At 36.9% G+C, this 18874-nt stretch overlaps 1 protein-coding gene across 1 annotated transcript; it reads left to right on the top strand.

Annotated features, from left to right (window-relative positions):
- The first annotated feature begins 2519 nt into the window (after window positions 1–2519).
- On the top strand, window positions 2520–13526 carry LOC113229823 (zinc finger protein 26-like). The gene is made up of 6 exons (XM_026463502.1): window positions 2520–2638; window positions 3766–3872; window positions 5603–5729; window positions 8137–8283; window positions 9852–10049; window positions 13147–13526. The coding sequence occupies exons 1-6, from the start codon at window positions 2531–2533 to the stop codon at window positions 13306–13308; spliced, it is 849 nt and encodes a 282-aa protein (XP_026319287.1). The 5' UTR covers window positions 2520–2530; the 3' UTR covers window positions 13309–13526.
- The last annotated feature ends 5348 nt before the right edge of the window (window positions 13527–18874 follow it).

The raw sequence follows: 18874 nt of genomic DNA, 5'->3' as shown, positions 1-18874 counted from the left end.
ACAATTTAAATTTCGAATAGGTTGACTTGGGACATTTTTTTCGTGGTTTTCGTATTAGACCCGTCGTCCATTTATTTGTAAGTCAATGATTCCAATAATATTCTGTATTTACTGTAATAAAGATTATACCTCTAACAATGGCGTGCTGTTGTTCCATTCTGTGGTGATGTGGGGAAAAACACCATAACCCAAGAAAGAAACTCAAGAATTAAATTTCATCGTTAATTAAATATTCAATAAGTAATTTTGCAATTTTCGTAAATTATAGCAAAGCTCAAGTTAACTGGTCGTTTTGATGTGAAACAATCAACGACACGCATTGAGGACACCCGTCAATTGTTTCAAATTCGGGCTGATCAATCGGAGGCAGTTGTCACAGTAATGATTTGGCAGAATAGTTTTCGAGCAAATTAAATGACATTTCTCTATTTCTGGTTATATACTCGATGCCACCGTCTTATGATGTAGCCACTTTTAATGTCAATGTAAGGATATTTTTATTTGTTCCCAGGCATCAAGCAAAAAATCACATAGAAAAACACAAAGGACGAACATACACTTGTAAGGAATGTGACGAAGTGTTCAGGTGAGACTAGTATATTTTTTATTATTCTGTAAATAAAACTTGATTGTTTTGTCAAAGCACTCAAAGGTCTACGAGAACTTTAAAAAACATATTTCATAAATTTCTCACAGATGGCGCTACGGCAAAAAGTCATTAAAAACCAAATTCAAAGATCTGCACCAAGCACAAAGAAAAATTCTTATGGTCCGCTAGTTCGTTCTGTAGTTTAGTTTAGGGATGCACATTACGAATCGATTTTTAAAAAGGTTGATTCAACTGTATACGATCTAGCAATTTTTTGTATCGATTCCTTTCAAATGTGATTTTTAAGTAAATCGATTCAGCATTAAGGCGAATTGAATCATCTATATCGCTATCACAATTTAAACAAAACTGTCCCTTTCTGAACCCCTATTTTATATTGGCCTGCAAGAAAAGCAATTTGAGAACATCTAAGTACATACAATAAGTCTACAATATTTGGCGATTGTCGCTACTTTTGTGCCATCTGAACGTCTTTTCTCATTGGCTGGTATCACTCTAAATGGAAGTCGTAACCGACTGAAGCCAAAAAGGCTGCCAAAATTATTTTTTTTATCGAAATTAATTATGATACGATTATTATGAGATCGATTGAAGGGATCAGATCTGTTGATCGATTCAGAGGCATTACGATCCAAAAATCGATTCAAAGTAAAAAATCGTGCATTCCAAGTTCAGTTGGGACAGCGTCAGCCACAGTATGCTGAAATTGCTGGTTTGAATCCAGCCGAATCGAAGGAATTTTTCTTGGTGTTCGATCTTTGTATTACTAATTATAAAGAAACAATAATAATCTCAGTACAAAGTTATAAAAAAACTGACTTCAAAAGTCATTCATCCCCTTGTTTGTCACTCTTAGAGATGTAATATTTTCATCAAATTTAAATGGGACCACTTCTGAGATACCCTCTTTCCACGCCTTGACGTCGAGTTGCGGACACCACCCGTTACACCAAGTACCCTCTTTTCAACAAAAAAAGAATCGTCAAAATCGGTTCACAAATTTATCGCGTAACATACATAGGAAAAAAACACACAGTCGAATTGAGAACCTCCTCCTTTTTCGGTATTCTGCTTAAAATTAGAAAAATGCATAAAATTTACGACACTCTCATTTAGTTATTTCGTCTCGTTTAGATGACCTCGGTCCCGGGTATTCATTCCCAGTAGGACCAATTTTGGAAGCGAATATTTCTTAATTGGTTCTGGTCTGGGTGTAGTGCCTCAAAGTGAGTTTACTAGCTCTGGTACTCATTATGAATTCCCTAGTTTAAGATCAGGTCATTGGTGTTATTATCATTCAATCGCGTAAAGTCGTTTCTATGCCAACGCTCAGTTAATTAATGCCATTTAGGCTCAACTGACACTGGCGCAGAATCGAAGCGTCGCGTCCCGTCCTGTTTTTCAATTACAACGCTGCGACTCGCGTTGTTGCGCGACCTAGCTCGCATTAGTGCGCCCGGATCACAGCGTGGTCGGCGTCAGACGCTTCACTGCGCTCAAGTGATCCATCCAAGCGTCGACGCCCGTTTCCGTATTTGCATAACACAAATTTGTACCTTAATAATGGGAAAATTGAGATGATTATACTATAGGCAAAAACATGACGCGTCGCGACGCTTCGCCTCTGCGCCAGTGTGAGTTGAGTCTTAACCTTAGTGTGTCGGTAGCATAAGAGTGCAATGTTAAAGTTTTTTTAATTACACTTCTGTGCATTTAACGTAAAACGTTGTTATATTTCGTAGTCCGACGTGGGTAGTGCCAAGTGAAACGCTTGCTAGTTGGAAACACACTCCTTTATTTGACAACCGTCAAATCTTATATACCGGTGGGAAGCACCGAGCATAATATGACACATGCTATGTAGGTATGCATACACAACAAACGTATATACATATTTCCAGAATGCCGAATACACTGTTAATGCATATGCGTGTAAAACATCCCACTGAATGCGTGTGCGGCCTCTGCGGGAGCACATTTGCAACTACACGGGGGCTGTCCGTACACAATATGTCGCAACACAGGCAGGTAAGTTACTTTAAATGCTATAGTATAATTTAACCGTCATGATCATTAACGCAAGTATAAAATAATAACGACATATACGAAAATAAACGGGCACGTATGAAGACATTGGTGCGAGTTGGAGGAGGCGAAGGAAATTTGTTAGGACCGTAACGAATACAAACGAGTGGCGACGCGTCCATATAACTCGATTCCCACCGGCTTGCCTAAAACTTTTCAATACACAATTTACTACATATAGGGTTGAAATACTTGTTATTGAATATCATGTCGTTTTACTACCATAATTTCCATAATTACATTTTTTTTGTGAAAATCTCCATTCTTTTGTTATTATTATACATATAAAAATCATCACACACAAACAAAAACATCTTGTTATTCAATAAGTAAAAATTGCAATTGTTACAGCGACATCTCTTGTCAGTTTCTGGTAGCTGCAAAAGTACCTGGCTGATTGAGTAACTAAATAACTTTCTTAAAGGTGATGAAATGATGGCGTAAAAGCCCTTCAAATCTCTTACAAAGATTTATAACAAACACTAAGAAATTCGTAAAGTCTGCTGACCTTGTTAAAAATCGTCTTGTGTGGTTTATTGAGATTAACCGAAAGTTGACTGACAGTCAGTTTGGATTTCGGAAGGAAAAACTACATTAGACAGTATCAGTATTTTCACCACTGATATTCGAACAGCCTCCTCCTGCAACAAGCTTGTAGCTGAATTGGTTAAGAGAGGTGTCCCCGACATGGCAACAGACACTGGTTCGAAGTCAGTCATATGGTTCAAATTAATACTTTTCACGTTCAAGTTAATTATGGCATTAATTAAATTTTTATTGCATTGATATTCAATTATTTTTTGTGAAATTACTCCACTAGTTTGTTATAATTATTAATACAAAGATCGAACACTCAGAAAAAATTCCTTCGATCCGGTCGGATTCGAAACGACGTCTTCTTGCATACCGTGCCAGACGCTATACCAACTAAGCCACGGAACGAACCAACGGACCTCACGAATTTTTCTATGTGCTTGCGTCGTGTCTTTGTACTTGGTCTTTCAACTACTAATTATCTTTTAACTTACTAATTATGGCATTGTTAATATAACCAAAGTTCTGTTTGTCAGGAAACCAACGAAGGAAACGGTCCAAATTGTGAAGTATGTGGAGTGAAATTCGCTACAGTAATCGCTTGGAAAAAACATTTGGTGCTATCTTCTAAACATGAAGTGAGGTAGGTGTAATTGTGGTAATATGTAGTAGCACAGAACAATAAATACAGTAGAAGAGCTTAGTTTGCATGACACGTGTGCCAACAATACGCGAAGTTCCACATACTTAAGCTCATTCCGCCTTACATTTTCGCTTTGTACGTTATAATTTATCGGGCGCAAAACATCGACAATTCTAGAAAAATACTTTGGAGTGCAAAAATGTCAAAGTCGCATTTGTAATATTACCTATGGTGCTGTTTCATATCATTGTTAAGTCTTATTTAATTTTAATAAATTTTCAATTTTCTGTTTATCGTAATAATTTTTTTGTTACAAGAAACGAACGTAAATCTTATACGGCTGCAATATGATCGCTTCTTTTTTGGAGAAGTAAGTAAACATCTCGAATTTGTCGTCATTCAGCTATTAACCGCTAGATGGTAGCACATTGCATAAAATTTCAATATAGAATCAAAACGTCGAAACTTACAATAATTAATAGGTAACTTTCACAGTCCAGAATTAAAGGTTTAAATAGTCCAGGTTTTTTTTTTATTTTCAAATTTCAAATTACGACCAATCATTATCAAGATTTCGTAATGTTTCAAATTATGAAGTGAGTTTTGGCGACAGCAGTTCTGATAGTAATCGAGGCATAAGGCTATTGTTTTTTTCTTCCGTGGTTAGCAGTAATAAAATTAAAAAAATTAAAAAATTAAAATCTTTTATTTTCAGACACCATAGGTCCATAGTTTGTTAGTAAGCAACCTTATACTATATTAGTAACAAATGACTACGGTGAATTTATTTATACATTAAAGTTTTAAAATTAAAATTAAAATTTGCAGTGTTTATATAATAAAGTAATATGTCAGACTTATTCGCGGCGCAGTGTCAGTTTGGTACTATTTAAATTCTAAGATAGCTATTTAACACATGGAAGCAACTTTTTTTTTTTACAGTGCTTCATTTTTCTCAATGTCCCTCGGCAATCATCGGATTTCCGAATATTAATTTACATGCCCATTAATTATTAGATTTAGAATCTATAATTGGTAATTTGAATTTTGAACAACGTACTGTTGCTCAAATTGCTGTTTTGTTTTGATGTCCGTGTGAATTGTATAGAGCTGTAAAACTATTTCTCTATTTTTACTAACATTTACTCCATGTCAGTAAGCGAGGTAACAATTATGTATTGTTCTTTTCGTGCCTTTTTAGGTGACTGAAAAGGAACCGATTTAACTTTTTTTTATCATATTCTTTTAAAATATTCTTTACTGTGCCGATTGAAACACCAGTAGCTACAGAAACACGTTTTTGGACCTTTAGAAAATAACCATTGTTGTCTTTCTTGAATGTACCTGCTTCTTGTAAAATATATAAGTGTACGCTGTAAATTATCTGCCGTGCTTTACTTTAGCGGCTTTCCTCACATTGTATAATAAATAAAAAATGTAATAGCAACTCTAGAACGGTTCCCATGTTGGACTGCCACGCAGATGACCCGGGTTCGATTTCCGGACCGATAGAAATATTTGTATAGCCTACATTTATATCTCTTATGAGTTTGGGTGTAATTTGTGGTTGTGCTATATGTGTGTCCATGGCACCCGCGATACAGGGTTTCCCCTATGCGGGGCTATGAGTGTGTGCGCGTTATTAAGTCGACTGACGCGAAGTTTGCCGAGGGACATTCAGAAAATAGGAGCACTGTTTTTTTTACTCTTCATTCTGAATGTTGTTCCAGCAACGGCTGTGAGTTTTGCGGCGAGACGTTCGCTGACGAGGCCAGCCTCAAGCTGCATTTGAAGAAGCACGCTCGCAAACAAAGCGGGCGAGTGCCTCCGGTGCAAATACCTTCCAAGTGTGTTATTGTAAGTAGACACATAACTTTATAATAAATATCTTCTTCTCAAACATGCTTGGAAATGTTTGCATTACTTTCATAAAACGAACATGGAAAGTTGGTCATTTATGAACCGTGCGACTTTTTCCCGGCCAAGGCCTGCAAAAGTAAGTATAAAAATCCATTACTGCCCACTGTTCGTAATTGCGAGAATTAAACATAGCCTGTACCGTTTACTTAAAAATTAAAAAAATGTGGTAGACTAAAGTGATTTGGTATTATTTTCTGATTTTTCGTCGTCTTCGTATTTTCGCCGCGAAACTTAGTTAAGATGAGAAGAGCGATAACGAAAATACAGTAATGGATAGTACTCTGTCTTAAATTAGTAAGAGGCAATATTAACCATGAAAAACTGTTTGGCGGGTTTGAGCAAAGTAAGCTAGATACATGAAAACTTATGAAATTTCATGCACTGGAGAACCATACGAACCGCAATATCAGAAGTTTACCAGACTACTATCAACGTGCCTGGAAAACACACTTTAGATATTAATTAATATCTTTTTACCTATATATATATATATATATATATAAATAAAGCTACAAATCCTGACTCACTTAGAAAAATAGAACTCATTCTTCCCGATATGGTGGAAAAAACATATTTATACCGTAGTACGCGGATAGGCTCCAAGGCAAAGAATCAAATATGAGAAGACCTGATTGTGGAAAATGTAAACGAGTGATCAACGGCCTGCAAAAACTGTAATATATGGGGGGATATTTGTGCACTTTTATAAGATACACCTTGGTCAATTTCTGCAGAAAGTAAAAAAATGTTCGAAATTCAAATAAACAAGACGGCCGCCATACAAATTTCGTAGCTTTCTATCACGGAAACTATTAGAGATAGGTAGGAGGTGCTGGAAGGAATGTCATAGAGGGCAATAGTGGTCAACTGACTGTGTAAAAAAAATCAAGACGGCGAATCCAAAATGACGGCCGGAGAAAAACTTGCTTCGATGCGGCTGAAAATTGGCATGCGGGGATCCTTAATCATATTTGGGGTCAAATGTTGTTTTCGCCATTTTTAATATACCATACAAGTCTTTTTTTCGTTAAAAATAGCTGCCGAAAGAGACTCGTTCTGTTTCAGCTGAAAATTGTCATGTGGAGGCCTCTAGAAGTGCCGGACAATAATTTGTGTTTGAAATTGGTTTTTCGCCATTTTCAAATATGGCCGCACTACCAGCGTTTGTTGGCTCTAAAAAAAAATTGTTCTGATTCCTTCAAAAATTGTGATGTGGGGGTCTCTTGGAGTGCTTGATAATAATTTGTGATCAACACTAGTTTGTCGCCATTTTTCAATATGGCTGCCATAGAAGAATTTTTTTGCGGCAGATGAAAATTTGCTCTAATTCAATTGAAAATCGGCATGGGGGTCTCTAAGGGTGTTTAATAATAATTTGTGGTCAAAATTTATTTTTCGTCATTTTTCAATATGGCTGCCTTATAGACTTTGTTTAGCGGTTGATAAAAATTTTGTTCTAATTCTGCTGAAAATCACCACGTGGGGTTCTCTTTGAGTGTTTAATAATAATTTGCAGTCAAAATTAACTTTTTGCCATTTGTCAATATGGCCGCCATTAAAGAGCTATTGTTAATTTTTTTTAAGTCATAAGTGCCGAGGCCGTAGGCCGAGGTTCAGCGGAGGGAAGCCCGAAGCGTCCGCACGCCACTTTACGTAGGTAGTATACGGAGACTCTATTACGGGTACAAGATTTCACAATTGTTCAAAATGTAAGGCATACTTCCCGATGTAGTGGAAATAATATCTTATTTCCTTATACAACTTATAGCGTTGTTGTATCTCGACTGTCTCTCTATTAGATTCGTTTTTCTTGGAAGCTATGCCAAAAAAAGAAGTGTTTAGGGGAAAAATGCCAGACAATCACTCCAAATTTCTGGTCTCAAACTAGGGAATTTCCTGTACTATGAGTACCAGAGTATCGGTAATTCTGAGGGCAATACCCAGAATACCCTGACTAGAACCAACTTAAAAATGGTTTTTTCGTAAGTTGGCTCAAATAAGGGATCGAATCTGGAACCTCCTCATCAAGCTCCCGTAACACTAATCACTGTGCCACCGATGAGTATAAGCACACCCTGTAATCTGAAAGCGACCACGTGCCGCAGGCCGAGCCCGACCCCACCGTAAGTGGGGGATAGGGCTCGTTCTATTATACATCTTCCTCTCTTTAGTCTTTTATTATGTCCTTACATTGTTTGAGATAAGTACTATATAAGCCTCGGCGGGAACGGGGATTGCTTGACTTTTTCTTCTTCTTTGTTCCTTTTGTGGTGTCATTTGTGGTATTCAATGTGATGTTTTTGTTCTTGTTTTCTTTCTTTCTTAATGTATGTTTTGTAATCAGTGTGCAGAATGGCTGACGAGTCGAGACCAGTACAAGACTCACATGACGTCATTACATCCGCTCTCCGCTGAAGCAAAGCGGATCGACTTCGTCGAACGGAAGAAGCCGGGCTCCGTCATTTGCGAAGTGTGTGGAAAAATGGTTAAGGTGTGTAGCCTATACCTATTGATAATGCTTATATTTATTATAATTTACTCTTATATCACATTTATCATACCTATTACTGCCACGCAGAGGTCCCGTGTTCGATTCTCAAGCCGGGAGAAATATTTGTATGGCCTATATTTATTTTTCTCGTGAGTTTAGATGTAATTTGTGGTTGTATATGTGTATGTCCATGGCACCTGCGATACACAGTTTCCCTATTGCAGGGTTGTGAGTGTGTGCATTATTATTATTGCCCCTTTAAAACCCTCTAAAACTCAGGCAAAAAGTTTTTGTCCAAATTAATTAAGCCGTTTCAGCAAATTCACGGGTCGAAGCGAGTAAGGTATTTACATCGAGTATGTAATCAAAACTAGAGACGAAATAAGAGCCATCCATCCTTGACAACCCATCAGGCAAATGAACCTTATATCACTTTTAAATATCAACTCTCATTTCTGCTGAAATCACAAATTAGAAAGTTGAAATAGTACAGCGCCAACAACTGACCTGCGTGTGCGTGTCCGTATATTCCAAAAATGTTTTGTATTTATTGTCATAAAGATAATATCTCTAACTATAGGGGTTGTTGCGTTCGGTGGTGTGGAAACAGCAAAACATCTAATTACAAAACAACCGAATCACATTTCATCGTAAGTAATTTTTCAATTTTCGACCATTATAACAAAGCTCATGTTAAGCTGGTCGATTTGAAGTGAAACAAGTAACGACATCCGTCATTGTTTCGAATTTGGGCTGGCCAATCGGAGCTCAGTTGTCATCGAAATGATTTGGCAGAATAGTTTTCAAACAAATTAAATGACATTTCGTCTCTATTTCTGGTTATATACTCGATGGGTATTTATTAAGTAATTATATAATAAAAGGGGTTGGATTCCCGGTTGGACCAAATTGGGAAATGAACTTTTTAGAGTCTGGGTGTTCGAGTAGTGTTATGATAGTTTTGTGACGATGGGACCTCTTTCATCATCATCCCACCTTTTGATCACCCTTTTACTTGACTTTAAAATTTTGAATCGTTTTTAAATTACTTTTCTTTTTGTCACTTACTTTTCTTCTTTCCATCGCCACTCTCTACTAAATTTCCGAAGCGAGCTGACGTGCTCGATTTCATATAAAATTCTGACCAGTTAAATCATGTAACCTAACTGTTTGTAAAGCATAGTATGTCTACAAAATATAGGCCCTTTTGGGGCAATTCCTTTTTTACCCGTTAACCAGAGTCTAATTTAAGTAGGGAGTGTTTTTTGTACCATTATATCTTGTTTATATCATTTTGTTCTGTTACAGCCTTTACGCCTTTACTGAAAATAATAGAACCCTTCCTGTACCTTTGCTTTCTTATTTCTACAATAAAATTCATGTGGTCCGAGCCTTCTATTTAATTACGCGAGGCCGTATCGAATTCGAATTAATTATCGACAAAAATAGGAAACTACCTTTTAAAAAGAATTTTCTTGTTCGGTTATCCCCTTTATTTACATTTTGGACATCTAATTATAATTCGTACTATAATGATTGTTATTTAAAGAAATGTTAACACATTGCAGAGTAAATCGCTTCTAGTGTACCACCAACGCAAACACACAGGCGAGCGGCCGCTGCAGTGCTCCCGCTGCGACAAGCGTTTCGACGCACCCGCGACGCTGCACGCGCACGTGTATGCGCGACATACGAACGTAAACTTGCCCTGCCACATGTGCCACAAACGATTCTCCAACAGGAACGCGCTAGCAAAACACATTAAGGTAATTACGATCTCGATGACCTCGTAGGCGGTGAGTCCCGGGTTCGATTCCCGGTACGACCATTTTTTTTTATAATATCACGAGAACAAGCCGTACACCTGATGGTAAGCTACCTTTTAGTTAGTCTGTCCTAACATGCATTTCGTCGACCATGAGCAGGATGTGTGGCGGCGGTAACAGCCTTCTGAACACCATATCGGAGGATGGAGCGTGTCCGATATTGTGCCATTGGACCAGAATTCATGTCACCAAGAAGGGCTGGTGACATAAATTCTAATTCCGCATGCCTGTTGTTAATTTCTATTATTTATTTTTAAGTATTTCTATTTTAATCATAGATTTAGTATATAGGTATTGAATCAGAAATTTCTGGTTTTAGTACTTTATATTTAATTAATATTGCATTACTGCATTATTTTTTGTCTACATTAAAATGAAAATTTCTTTTAATAGCGTAGTTGAGGCACCCATTTTTTTATGTTAATTAAATTTTTATTGAATTGATATTCAATTATTTTTTGTGAAATTACTCCACTAGTTTGTTATAATTATTAATACAACAATCGAACACTCAGAAAAAATTCCTTCGATCCGGTCGGATTCGAACCGACGTCTTCTTGCATACCGTGCCAGACTCTTTACCAACTAAGCCACGGAACGAACCAACGGACCTCACGAATTTTTCTATGTGCTTGCGTCGTGTCTTAAAGTGTCTTTGTACTTGGTCTTTCAACGACTTTTAATTTTTAAACGATTTTAATTATTGTTGTTGATTCAGATTTCCTGAAGACATTGAAGTACGACAGAAATGGCTTATAATGCTAAGAGACAAGACTGGGTCCCCAAAAAGTTTTGAAAAATATGCAGCAAACACTTTGATGAAAAATGCTTTTCCTTTAGAGGCAAGCAAAGAGTAACGCTACGTTCTGGTTCTGTACCCACATTATTCATGCCGTGTAGTATGTCTTACAATTAATGGATTTTTGTGTAGTACTACTCTCGTCTCGTTGTTAGAGTTCTGTTCTGTTCCGAAATACGATACTCATATAGGATCACTTGTGTGTCCATCTGTCCGTCTATCACAGCCAATTTACTTCAAACCTCCTGGACTGATCATTTTGAAATTTGGTACACATATGCATTTGTGTGACCAAAACGTGTAACGTAAATAAATTAATTCTGAATTTGAAGTCACTATTGGGACGGAAAATTCTGAAGTATATATTTTTTGTAATTTTGAAATATAAATATTTTTAAGTTGTTTAAGAAAATAGACGAAAATTGATCATTCTCCCCTTTATCTTCGAAACTAACTAAGTTTTGAAAAAAATACAGAATTTGTCTTTAAATCTCTCACTATTGTGTGAATAAACCTATATTTGCTGTAGGAATCCGGTGTAATATGTTAATCGATATTAAAGTTAAATCAGTGGATGGCGCAACACTATTTATCTTGCACACATGCACATTATACGCACACAGATGTATTTTTGTTTTGGTCTCGTCTCCAATACTTCAGGGCCAATCTATGGATATACTAAATCTATGATTTTAATTATTTTATTAAGTGTAATTTACTAACATAGTCCTAAGTTTTTAATTGTTACTAACAAAGTGGATCAATGAGCTTAAATAAATTATTATTATTGTGGGAATTTTATAGTGCACCTTAAAATGGGTGTTGATAAAAGCAGTGTGGGCCGCATTGGCAACATACTACCTGTCTATTGTTTGCTAAGGTGGCGACGTATAATTGATGTCGCTTGGCTAAACTCTCCGACAGGCTCCTTGGGACAACGCCGGTGGTGGACAAAAGGAGGGGCACCACATACACCCCTCGCTGCTGCCAGATCTGCCGAATCTCTTCGGCTAGCTGTTCGTACTTTTTCAGCTTTTCCTCGGTGTATCCCTTCAGGTTGTGCGTGTTGGGTATACCGATATCTAGCAGCCATGTCACGCCCCTCGTTCTCTCCACAAGTATAATATCAGGCCTATTATTTGGAATAGGCCTATCCATCAGGACTGATCTGTCCCAATACAGTTAACGCGTGCCATTGTCCAATACTGACTTGGGTTGATAGAGCCAGTAAGGTACACTAGTTTTAGAGATATGCTGTATGGTTTCGGTGGTTTGGTGACATCGTCGATCGATCGATCATCTTCCACTTCCGCCTTCACGTTATACTTCAGGTAATTCCTTGTCGGAACTACTTGGTCTGGATAGCCACCATGAACCTCTCTGTTTCGGCAAAAATGTCTCCACGGCTGAGCCAGCCATTAGAGGCGCAGCGGTCTACATGCGGCAGGCTCAGCTCATGGGCAAACCTACCATGTAAGGGTTTAGATGTCCATTGGTCTAATTTAGCCCGAATATCATCAGTTATTTGAGACTCAGCACTATAGAAGTGGAGAAGATCTAAAGGCGTGTATCCGTTGTCTGCGCCCAGAACAGGTTGATGTAGAGCAGATGACTTCTGGGCGCAGAAATAATTTTGCAAGACCCTTACTTGCTTGGCACATAACCTACCTATATCGATCATGCCTCTTCCACCGACAGATCTCGGCAAAGACACCCGCTCCACCGCCGACTTTGGGTGTTGTGCCCCAGGGCACAACAAACGAACGACGAAATACATTTCGTCAACATCACACGGGTGGCCCTTTTGACGCTCTCATTCTCAGTATTCGGTCATTTGACAACCCCGAAGTGTTAGTCAGAATCGGTGTGACAAAGGTATTGATCGTCTTGAAAAGATTTTTTCCACTGAGACCGGTATGGAGTAAAACGTCAAATCGTCGTCGGATTAGCTCGTAACTTCTTCCTTTTATTTTTCTTTTAATTTCTTTTACAAGAAAGCATGAGGCATACGTGAAATAATAAAAAAATCTCTGCCGTCTCACTCCTTCCCCACCATCATTCTTCCTTTTCATTCTCTCACTCACTCATTCCCCTCCTTCACTCTCGTCATTCACTCTTATTCTAATGCTACATTGCTAATTACATTTCTAAGGCTGCGTTCACCATAAAAATTAGCCTACATAATATGTGTGTCTGTTACTTTTGCTTTACATAACCAACACTTTATTAAAATTCCAGATCCACCTCGGTATACGTCCGTACAAGTGCTCAATCTGCAACAAGGCATTCCCGCACCTCTGCGATGTGAAAGTCCACATGAAACACGCACATTACAAAGTACCATGGCCGAAGAAACGAGATAGAAATAAGCAGAAGACTGAGAATACTGAGACAGAGTGAATCAGCAAATATACCACCTTAACTTACTAAATAACAACTAATCAATAAAAAGTTATAAAATGACATAGTATAATTAGAGCAAGTTGGGCAACTCTTACACTTTGCTTGGAGCGAAGTATTGTCACATTAGTATTGCAGTATTTATTTATTAGCGAACATGCAATAAAATTCCATTACATGTGCCTTGTAAGGGCGTAGCTAAGACTTAAAAATATACTTAGACATGCAAATTATTAAACTTACAAATAATTAATAGTTGAAAATAAATTAAATAATAAAAGTATTAAATTCTCTTAAATAATAAAATATCTTAATAAAGTAATGTAGTAACAATTAAATAATGAATCCATATACTAATTATTATAATTGTAGAGCTTAAAATAGGGGGATTATTATATTAGTTGTAACTAGAGATGGGAAAGTGTCTGGGTTTTAACCCGGTACTTTGTTAACGCCGGGTTAAAATCGTGTTAAAACCCATTAATATCCAAAATCGAGGGCAATAACTATTTAAACTAAATATTTGTTATAGGAAATGTAACTATTTTTCCAGATTTAAATCGCGTATATATTTTTTTTTTCAAACAAACCATGGTCACGGTTGACTGAGTTGGTACAGTCTTCAACCAGTTATGTCTAATATTGATGCAAACCACCCTATTTTTTCACTATAGTTACAATAGTTATTAATTAAATACCTTATTTTTAATTTTACAAAGAAAACATTCCAATTTACGCTACATTCAGTTTTACAAATTATTTTATCAAAGGAATTTTTATTAATTATTAATAGAAATTAGAATAAACTTAAACATATTAATTAGTACTGCAGTCTTATGTCTGTTTGGGATTTTTCATTAGAGGAAATACTGGATCCTAAACTGGCGGTACGGAGAAACCATCTTCCCCGTTGAAATTAGGATGTTTTTTTAATTTCAATGGCCTCTCGCAGCATCCTGGGTAGATAACGGACCTCTTTTGCAAGGACCTGGGGTTTGTCAAACTTCATTGAGTGTGTAGGTTTATCCATGACATGCTCGCAGACTGCAGACTTGTTTACGTGACGGTGTTTGACATCAGTTATATGTTCTTTGACGCGGGTACAAATACTTCGCTTTGTTTGTCCAATATAAGAGAGACCATGGGACCTGTAAATGGCCCGAAACGTCGGTTTGTTTGAAAAAACAAATATACGCGATTTAAATGCGGAAAAATAGTTTCATTTCCTATGTGTAACAATCGCGAACACCTAAGAACTCGATAAATATTTGTTGTAAATACAGTTTTGTTCAAATTTAATGTTAAATGTTTGTTGCTTTCTGATCTAGACTATTCGATTTGCCTTTCTATGGAATCGATATCCTTGAAAATCGCATTGAAATAATTCGATGCAAAAAAACAACTGGAATCGATGTGCACTGGAATCGATTTCCGTAACAATCGAATCGTTATGTGCATCCTTGGTAGTGTGAACCCACAGGATTGGAAGGTGAGTATTGTGTGGAGTTCCCTCGTCTTCGTCTAATTGTACATTATTGCAGAGGCCGGGAAATAAGGGATTGCTGGACGAGTATGAGTTGCAAGGACGAGCACCAGGGAGGCCTTGTATTAATACGAGACAAGCAATCCCCGTTCCCGCCTAGGCATGTATAGAATTTTTCTCAAACTATGTGAGGAAACAATAAAAGACTAAAGAGAGGAAGATGTTTAATAGAAAAAGTTAAAGAAATATATTAATAAGTAATATTTGACGTGTTAGGACAATTACTCTGCCGTTTTAGAATATTGTATTTGTTTAATGATATTTCAGCTGTGCATCGTTAGGGTAAGTTCCAATAATCGAACACGTTAACTAATTTTAACTGTTTTAAAAGAGAATATTGTGCTCTATTTTTTTTTTATTTGGAACGGATATTTGACCATTTGTCACTAAGCCCCGTTCTGGTTAGTGGACGGCAATGCTAAAAGAAAATGTTGTTGTTTTTCCAGTCACATTAATAGTAGTCTGCTGAACTTGTGTTGATTTATTTGAATGTGTATCTATTACTGTATTTTCGTTATCGCTCTACTCACTCACTCATTTCAGCGACCAAAATATAAGACGAAAAAACAAAAGAATATCGAAACACTTTAAATATTACCGCCATTTTTTTAAGTAAGCGGTTTCAAGTAGGTACTTTTAATTCTCGCAACTGTGCACACTGCGCAGTTGGCTGTATGAGTTTTTCTTTTGCCTGTTTACTTAGTGCATTATGAGTAGGTAGATTAAAAGTTTAGAGAAGTGGACAGTAATGGATTTTCATACTCACTTTGCAGTCCTTGGCCGGGAAGAAGTCGCATAGTCCATAAATGACAAACTTTCCGTGTTCGTTTTTTTAAAGTATTGCAAATATTTCCGAGCACGTTTGAGAAAAAAAGATTTGTTACATCGACATTTGTAATAAGTATGGAATTTGCCGTATTCCAGCCCACAATTTTGGGTAGGAATGAATTAAAACCCGCCGCTTTGGGTGAACCCAGTTAAAACACGGCCGGATTGATTGGGTTTTTACCCACTGCCCATCTCTGGTTGTAACTTTCAGGGCTCCAATACCGTTAATAATCATTTCACTTGTCTGTCGATAGAATGTCAGTGGCTTAGTCATCGAGCTACTATTCACTGCCATTGCAATTTTTTGGTGTTCTGCTCTTCAATGGCGAGTCGATGGCACATCTATGGCGTAGTGTATTATTATATATAAAATATGTACATATTTAGTTTGAATACTAAATAAATGACTGATTAAGCGACATAAAAATTAAGATTTGGCATAATAATTTCCATAATAGTTTTAGTAAGGCAACATCGATCGTTAGTAATTGAATGAATATGCCATCACTGCCATTCTACTGAGACTCAACTGCCATTGCAAACTAGATTTTAAAAGAATGCGTATTATGTCAATAACAACAGTCAATTTGTTAACATTCAACAACAACAATCAATGTACACTTCCGGACATAGAATTCGAGCCACCACGCATTTTTAATATTAAGTGCGCTAAGCTTTAAACAATGATTGATCAAAAACTATTATGCAATTTTGAAACTAGTATACTAAACGTCTTTTCCATAAGTCCTTGTTGGGGATTTAGATTTACAAAACCATGGGAAAACTTTTTCTTCGATGATAACACTATTTTTGTATTCTAGCCCTAAAATGTGGGGTGGCTCGAATGTCCGGGAGTATATATACATATAATATTGTACAATTTTGTAATTATTGGAAAGAAGATTTTTCGAATAAATTTTTTTACTGGGAATTGTTCAAATTATTTTCAACCATATCACCTGTAGTTTTCTTTGGGAAGAGTTTGAGAGAGAGAGCACTAGGATGTGCGCAGCCGTTCTGCATAGAGGGCTGTCTGTGATACCTAAATTGAAAAGGTGTTTATTGTATGGACCATGACCCGTTAGGGCGGCAGTTAGAGTGCGAAGCTCTTGCCCTTTGAGTTTAATAAATATGCGAGATAGACTGGCATTGAGCGTTGGGAGTGCTTCCCTCGCCTGTCTACAGGTCGTCCATGCATTATTATGTGACGATTTTGTACCTTTGTGTATAGTTGTTCTGAACCATTGGTAGGGGAGGGATACTATGGGTTCTGGTCCTACAGCGTCCATCTCCGACCCTTTTCTGGCTAGTTCATCTGCCGCATCATTGTGAGCCGCTATGTCCTTTAATCCACTGTAGGGTTACGTGGTTTTGTATACATACCTCCATGAGTACTTGATGGCATTCATAAATGAGCCCTGAGTCTATGTCATAGCTATTCAGTGCTTGTAGCACTGACATACTATCGGAGAGTATTCGAATGGAGTGGTTCTTAATTCTTCTCGCTATGATTGCTTCTGCCGCCAGTTTTATGCCCATGCATTCAGCCTGGAATACTGTGTTGTGGTCACCAAGTGGTGTTGATATCCTGATATTGAGGTCTTCTGAAAATACCCCAGTACCTGTTCCTAAATTCGTTTTAGATCCGTCAGTGAAGACGCGGACCTCTCTGGGGTTCAGTCCTTCATTGGGTTCTTCAAACAATTGTATCTTGTATTTTTTGTCGAAGATGTATTGTTTTGGGATCCTATCCACAGCCGCCTCCAGTAGCGGTTCCTCATTTGAGATATTACAGGGATTCCAAAATGACATACAAATGACGTACATGATACAGATAACCTACTTTGGGCTTATGTGTAATGACTTATTCTTCTCTAAACAGTGGCTAGATATGCGCCACATTATATATAGATAAGAAATAAGTTGTCTTATATTTTATGTAAACAGAATATTTATTATAACCGACTTCAAAAAGGAGGAGGTTCTCAATTCGAATGTATGTTCTTTTTTTCTTTTTTCTTTTTTTTTTTTTGTATGTATGTTACGCGATAACTCCGGTATTTGTGAACCGATTTTCATGATTCTTTTTTTGTTGGAAAGGGGGTACTTCCATAGTGGTCCCATTTCATTTTGAAGGAAATCATCCACCTCTAAGGGTGGCTGTTCACGCATGAAGATTTTTTTTTATAAATAGCGCCTAACTTTAATTTAGGAGCAATTACTTTTAGCAGTTATTTAGTTGATTTTGCTATTTCTCCAATTCAAGGCGTTTTTCCCTCGATATACTTTGAGTAGTGTCGTAGTGAGAACCTATTTTTATTATCTCCAGTATCAAGTCCTGTATAGTGGCGAACTAGGGGATATTTCAATAAAACTTAGCAAATAGACGTAATTCCACATACTTTTGAGGTCGGTTTTTTTGTACTCTGTACTGAGATTATCTTTAATACACTTACAATTTTGTTTTTCGAATATGAATTATTTTTAAAATTTAAAATTTAGATTTGTTAATAATTTATAATTAAGAATGCATTCCAAAAATAAAGTTGTTACTAATAAATAAATAGATTTATTAGTAGATTTTACTTTACTAGTAGATTTAAAAGTAAACTTTATATTATTAGTAACAACTAATAAAGTTTATTTAATAAATAAAGTTTTGAATTATTCTGCGTTCTAACTACTGTTATAATAATCAAACTTAAAAAAATCCAACCAACTTGAAAAACCATAACTGTCTTAATCTTTCCAAAGTGGTTTGCGCCTGATGATAAGTCAAAGTAAAATATTTTTATTCAAAAAGCTCGAGCTCTTACCATCATCAGGTGCAGGGTCTGCTCGTCCCGTTATATCATTACGAGAAATAATAATAATAATTACGCACACACTTAACGTCGCCCCGCACATAGACAACCACAAATTACACCCAAATTCACGAGAGAAATAAATGTAGGCCATACAAATATTTCACCCGGCCCGGGAATCGAACCTGGGACCTCTGCGCTGCAGTTCAGCGTGGTAACCATTCGGCCACGGAGGCAGTTAAATGGAATGATGATGACAAATTGTCTTATACGTTCATCTATTCGAGAAGCTCTGATTTGTCAGATTTCAACAAACGCATTATACGTGTCTATAAAATTTGATTTCCCTCGATTTCCACGGGATCCCTTCATCAAATTCTGACTTGGTGAC

The sequence above is a fragment of the Hyposmocoma kahamanoa genome, unplaced genomic scaffold (genome assembly GCF_003589595.1).
Source record: "Hyposmocoma kahamanoa isolate Upper Pololo Valley unplaced genomic scaffold, ASM358959v1 62, whole genome shotgun sequence".
Lineage (NCBI taxonomy): Eukaryota > Metazoa > Arthropoda > Insecta > Lepidoptera > Cosmopterigidae > Hyposmocoma > Hyposmocoma kahamanoa.
Note: the sequence above shows the minus strand (reverse complement) of the source record. Positions and strands in the feature narration are given on the sequence as shown.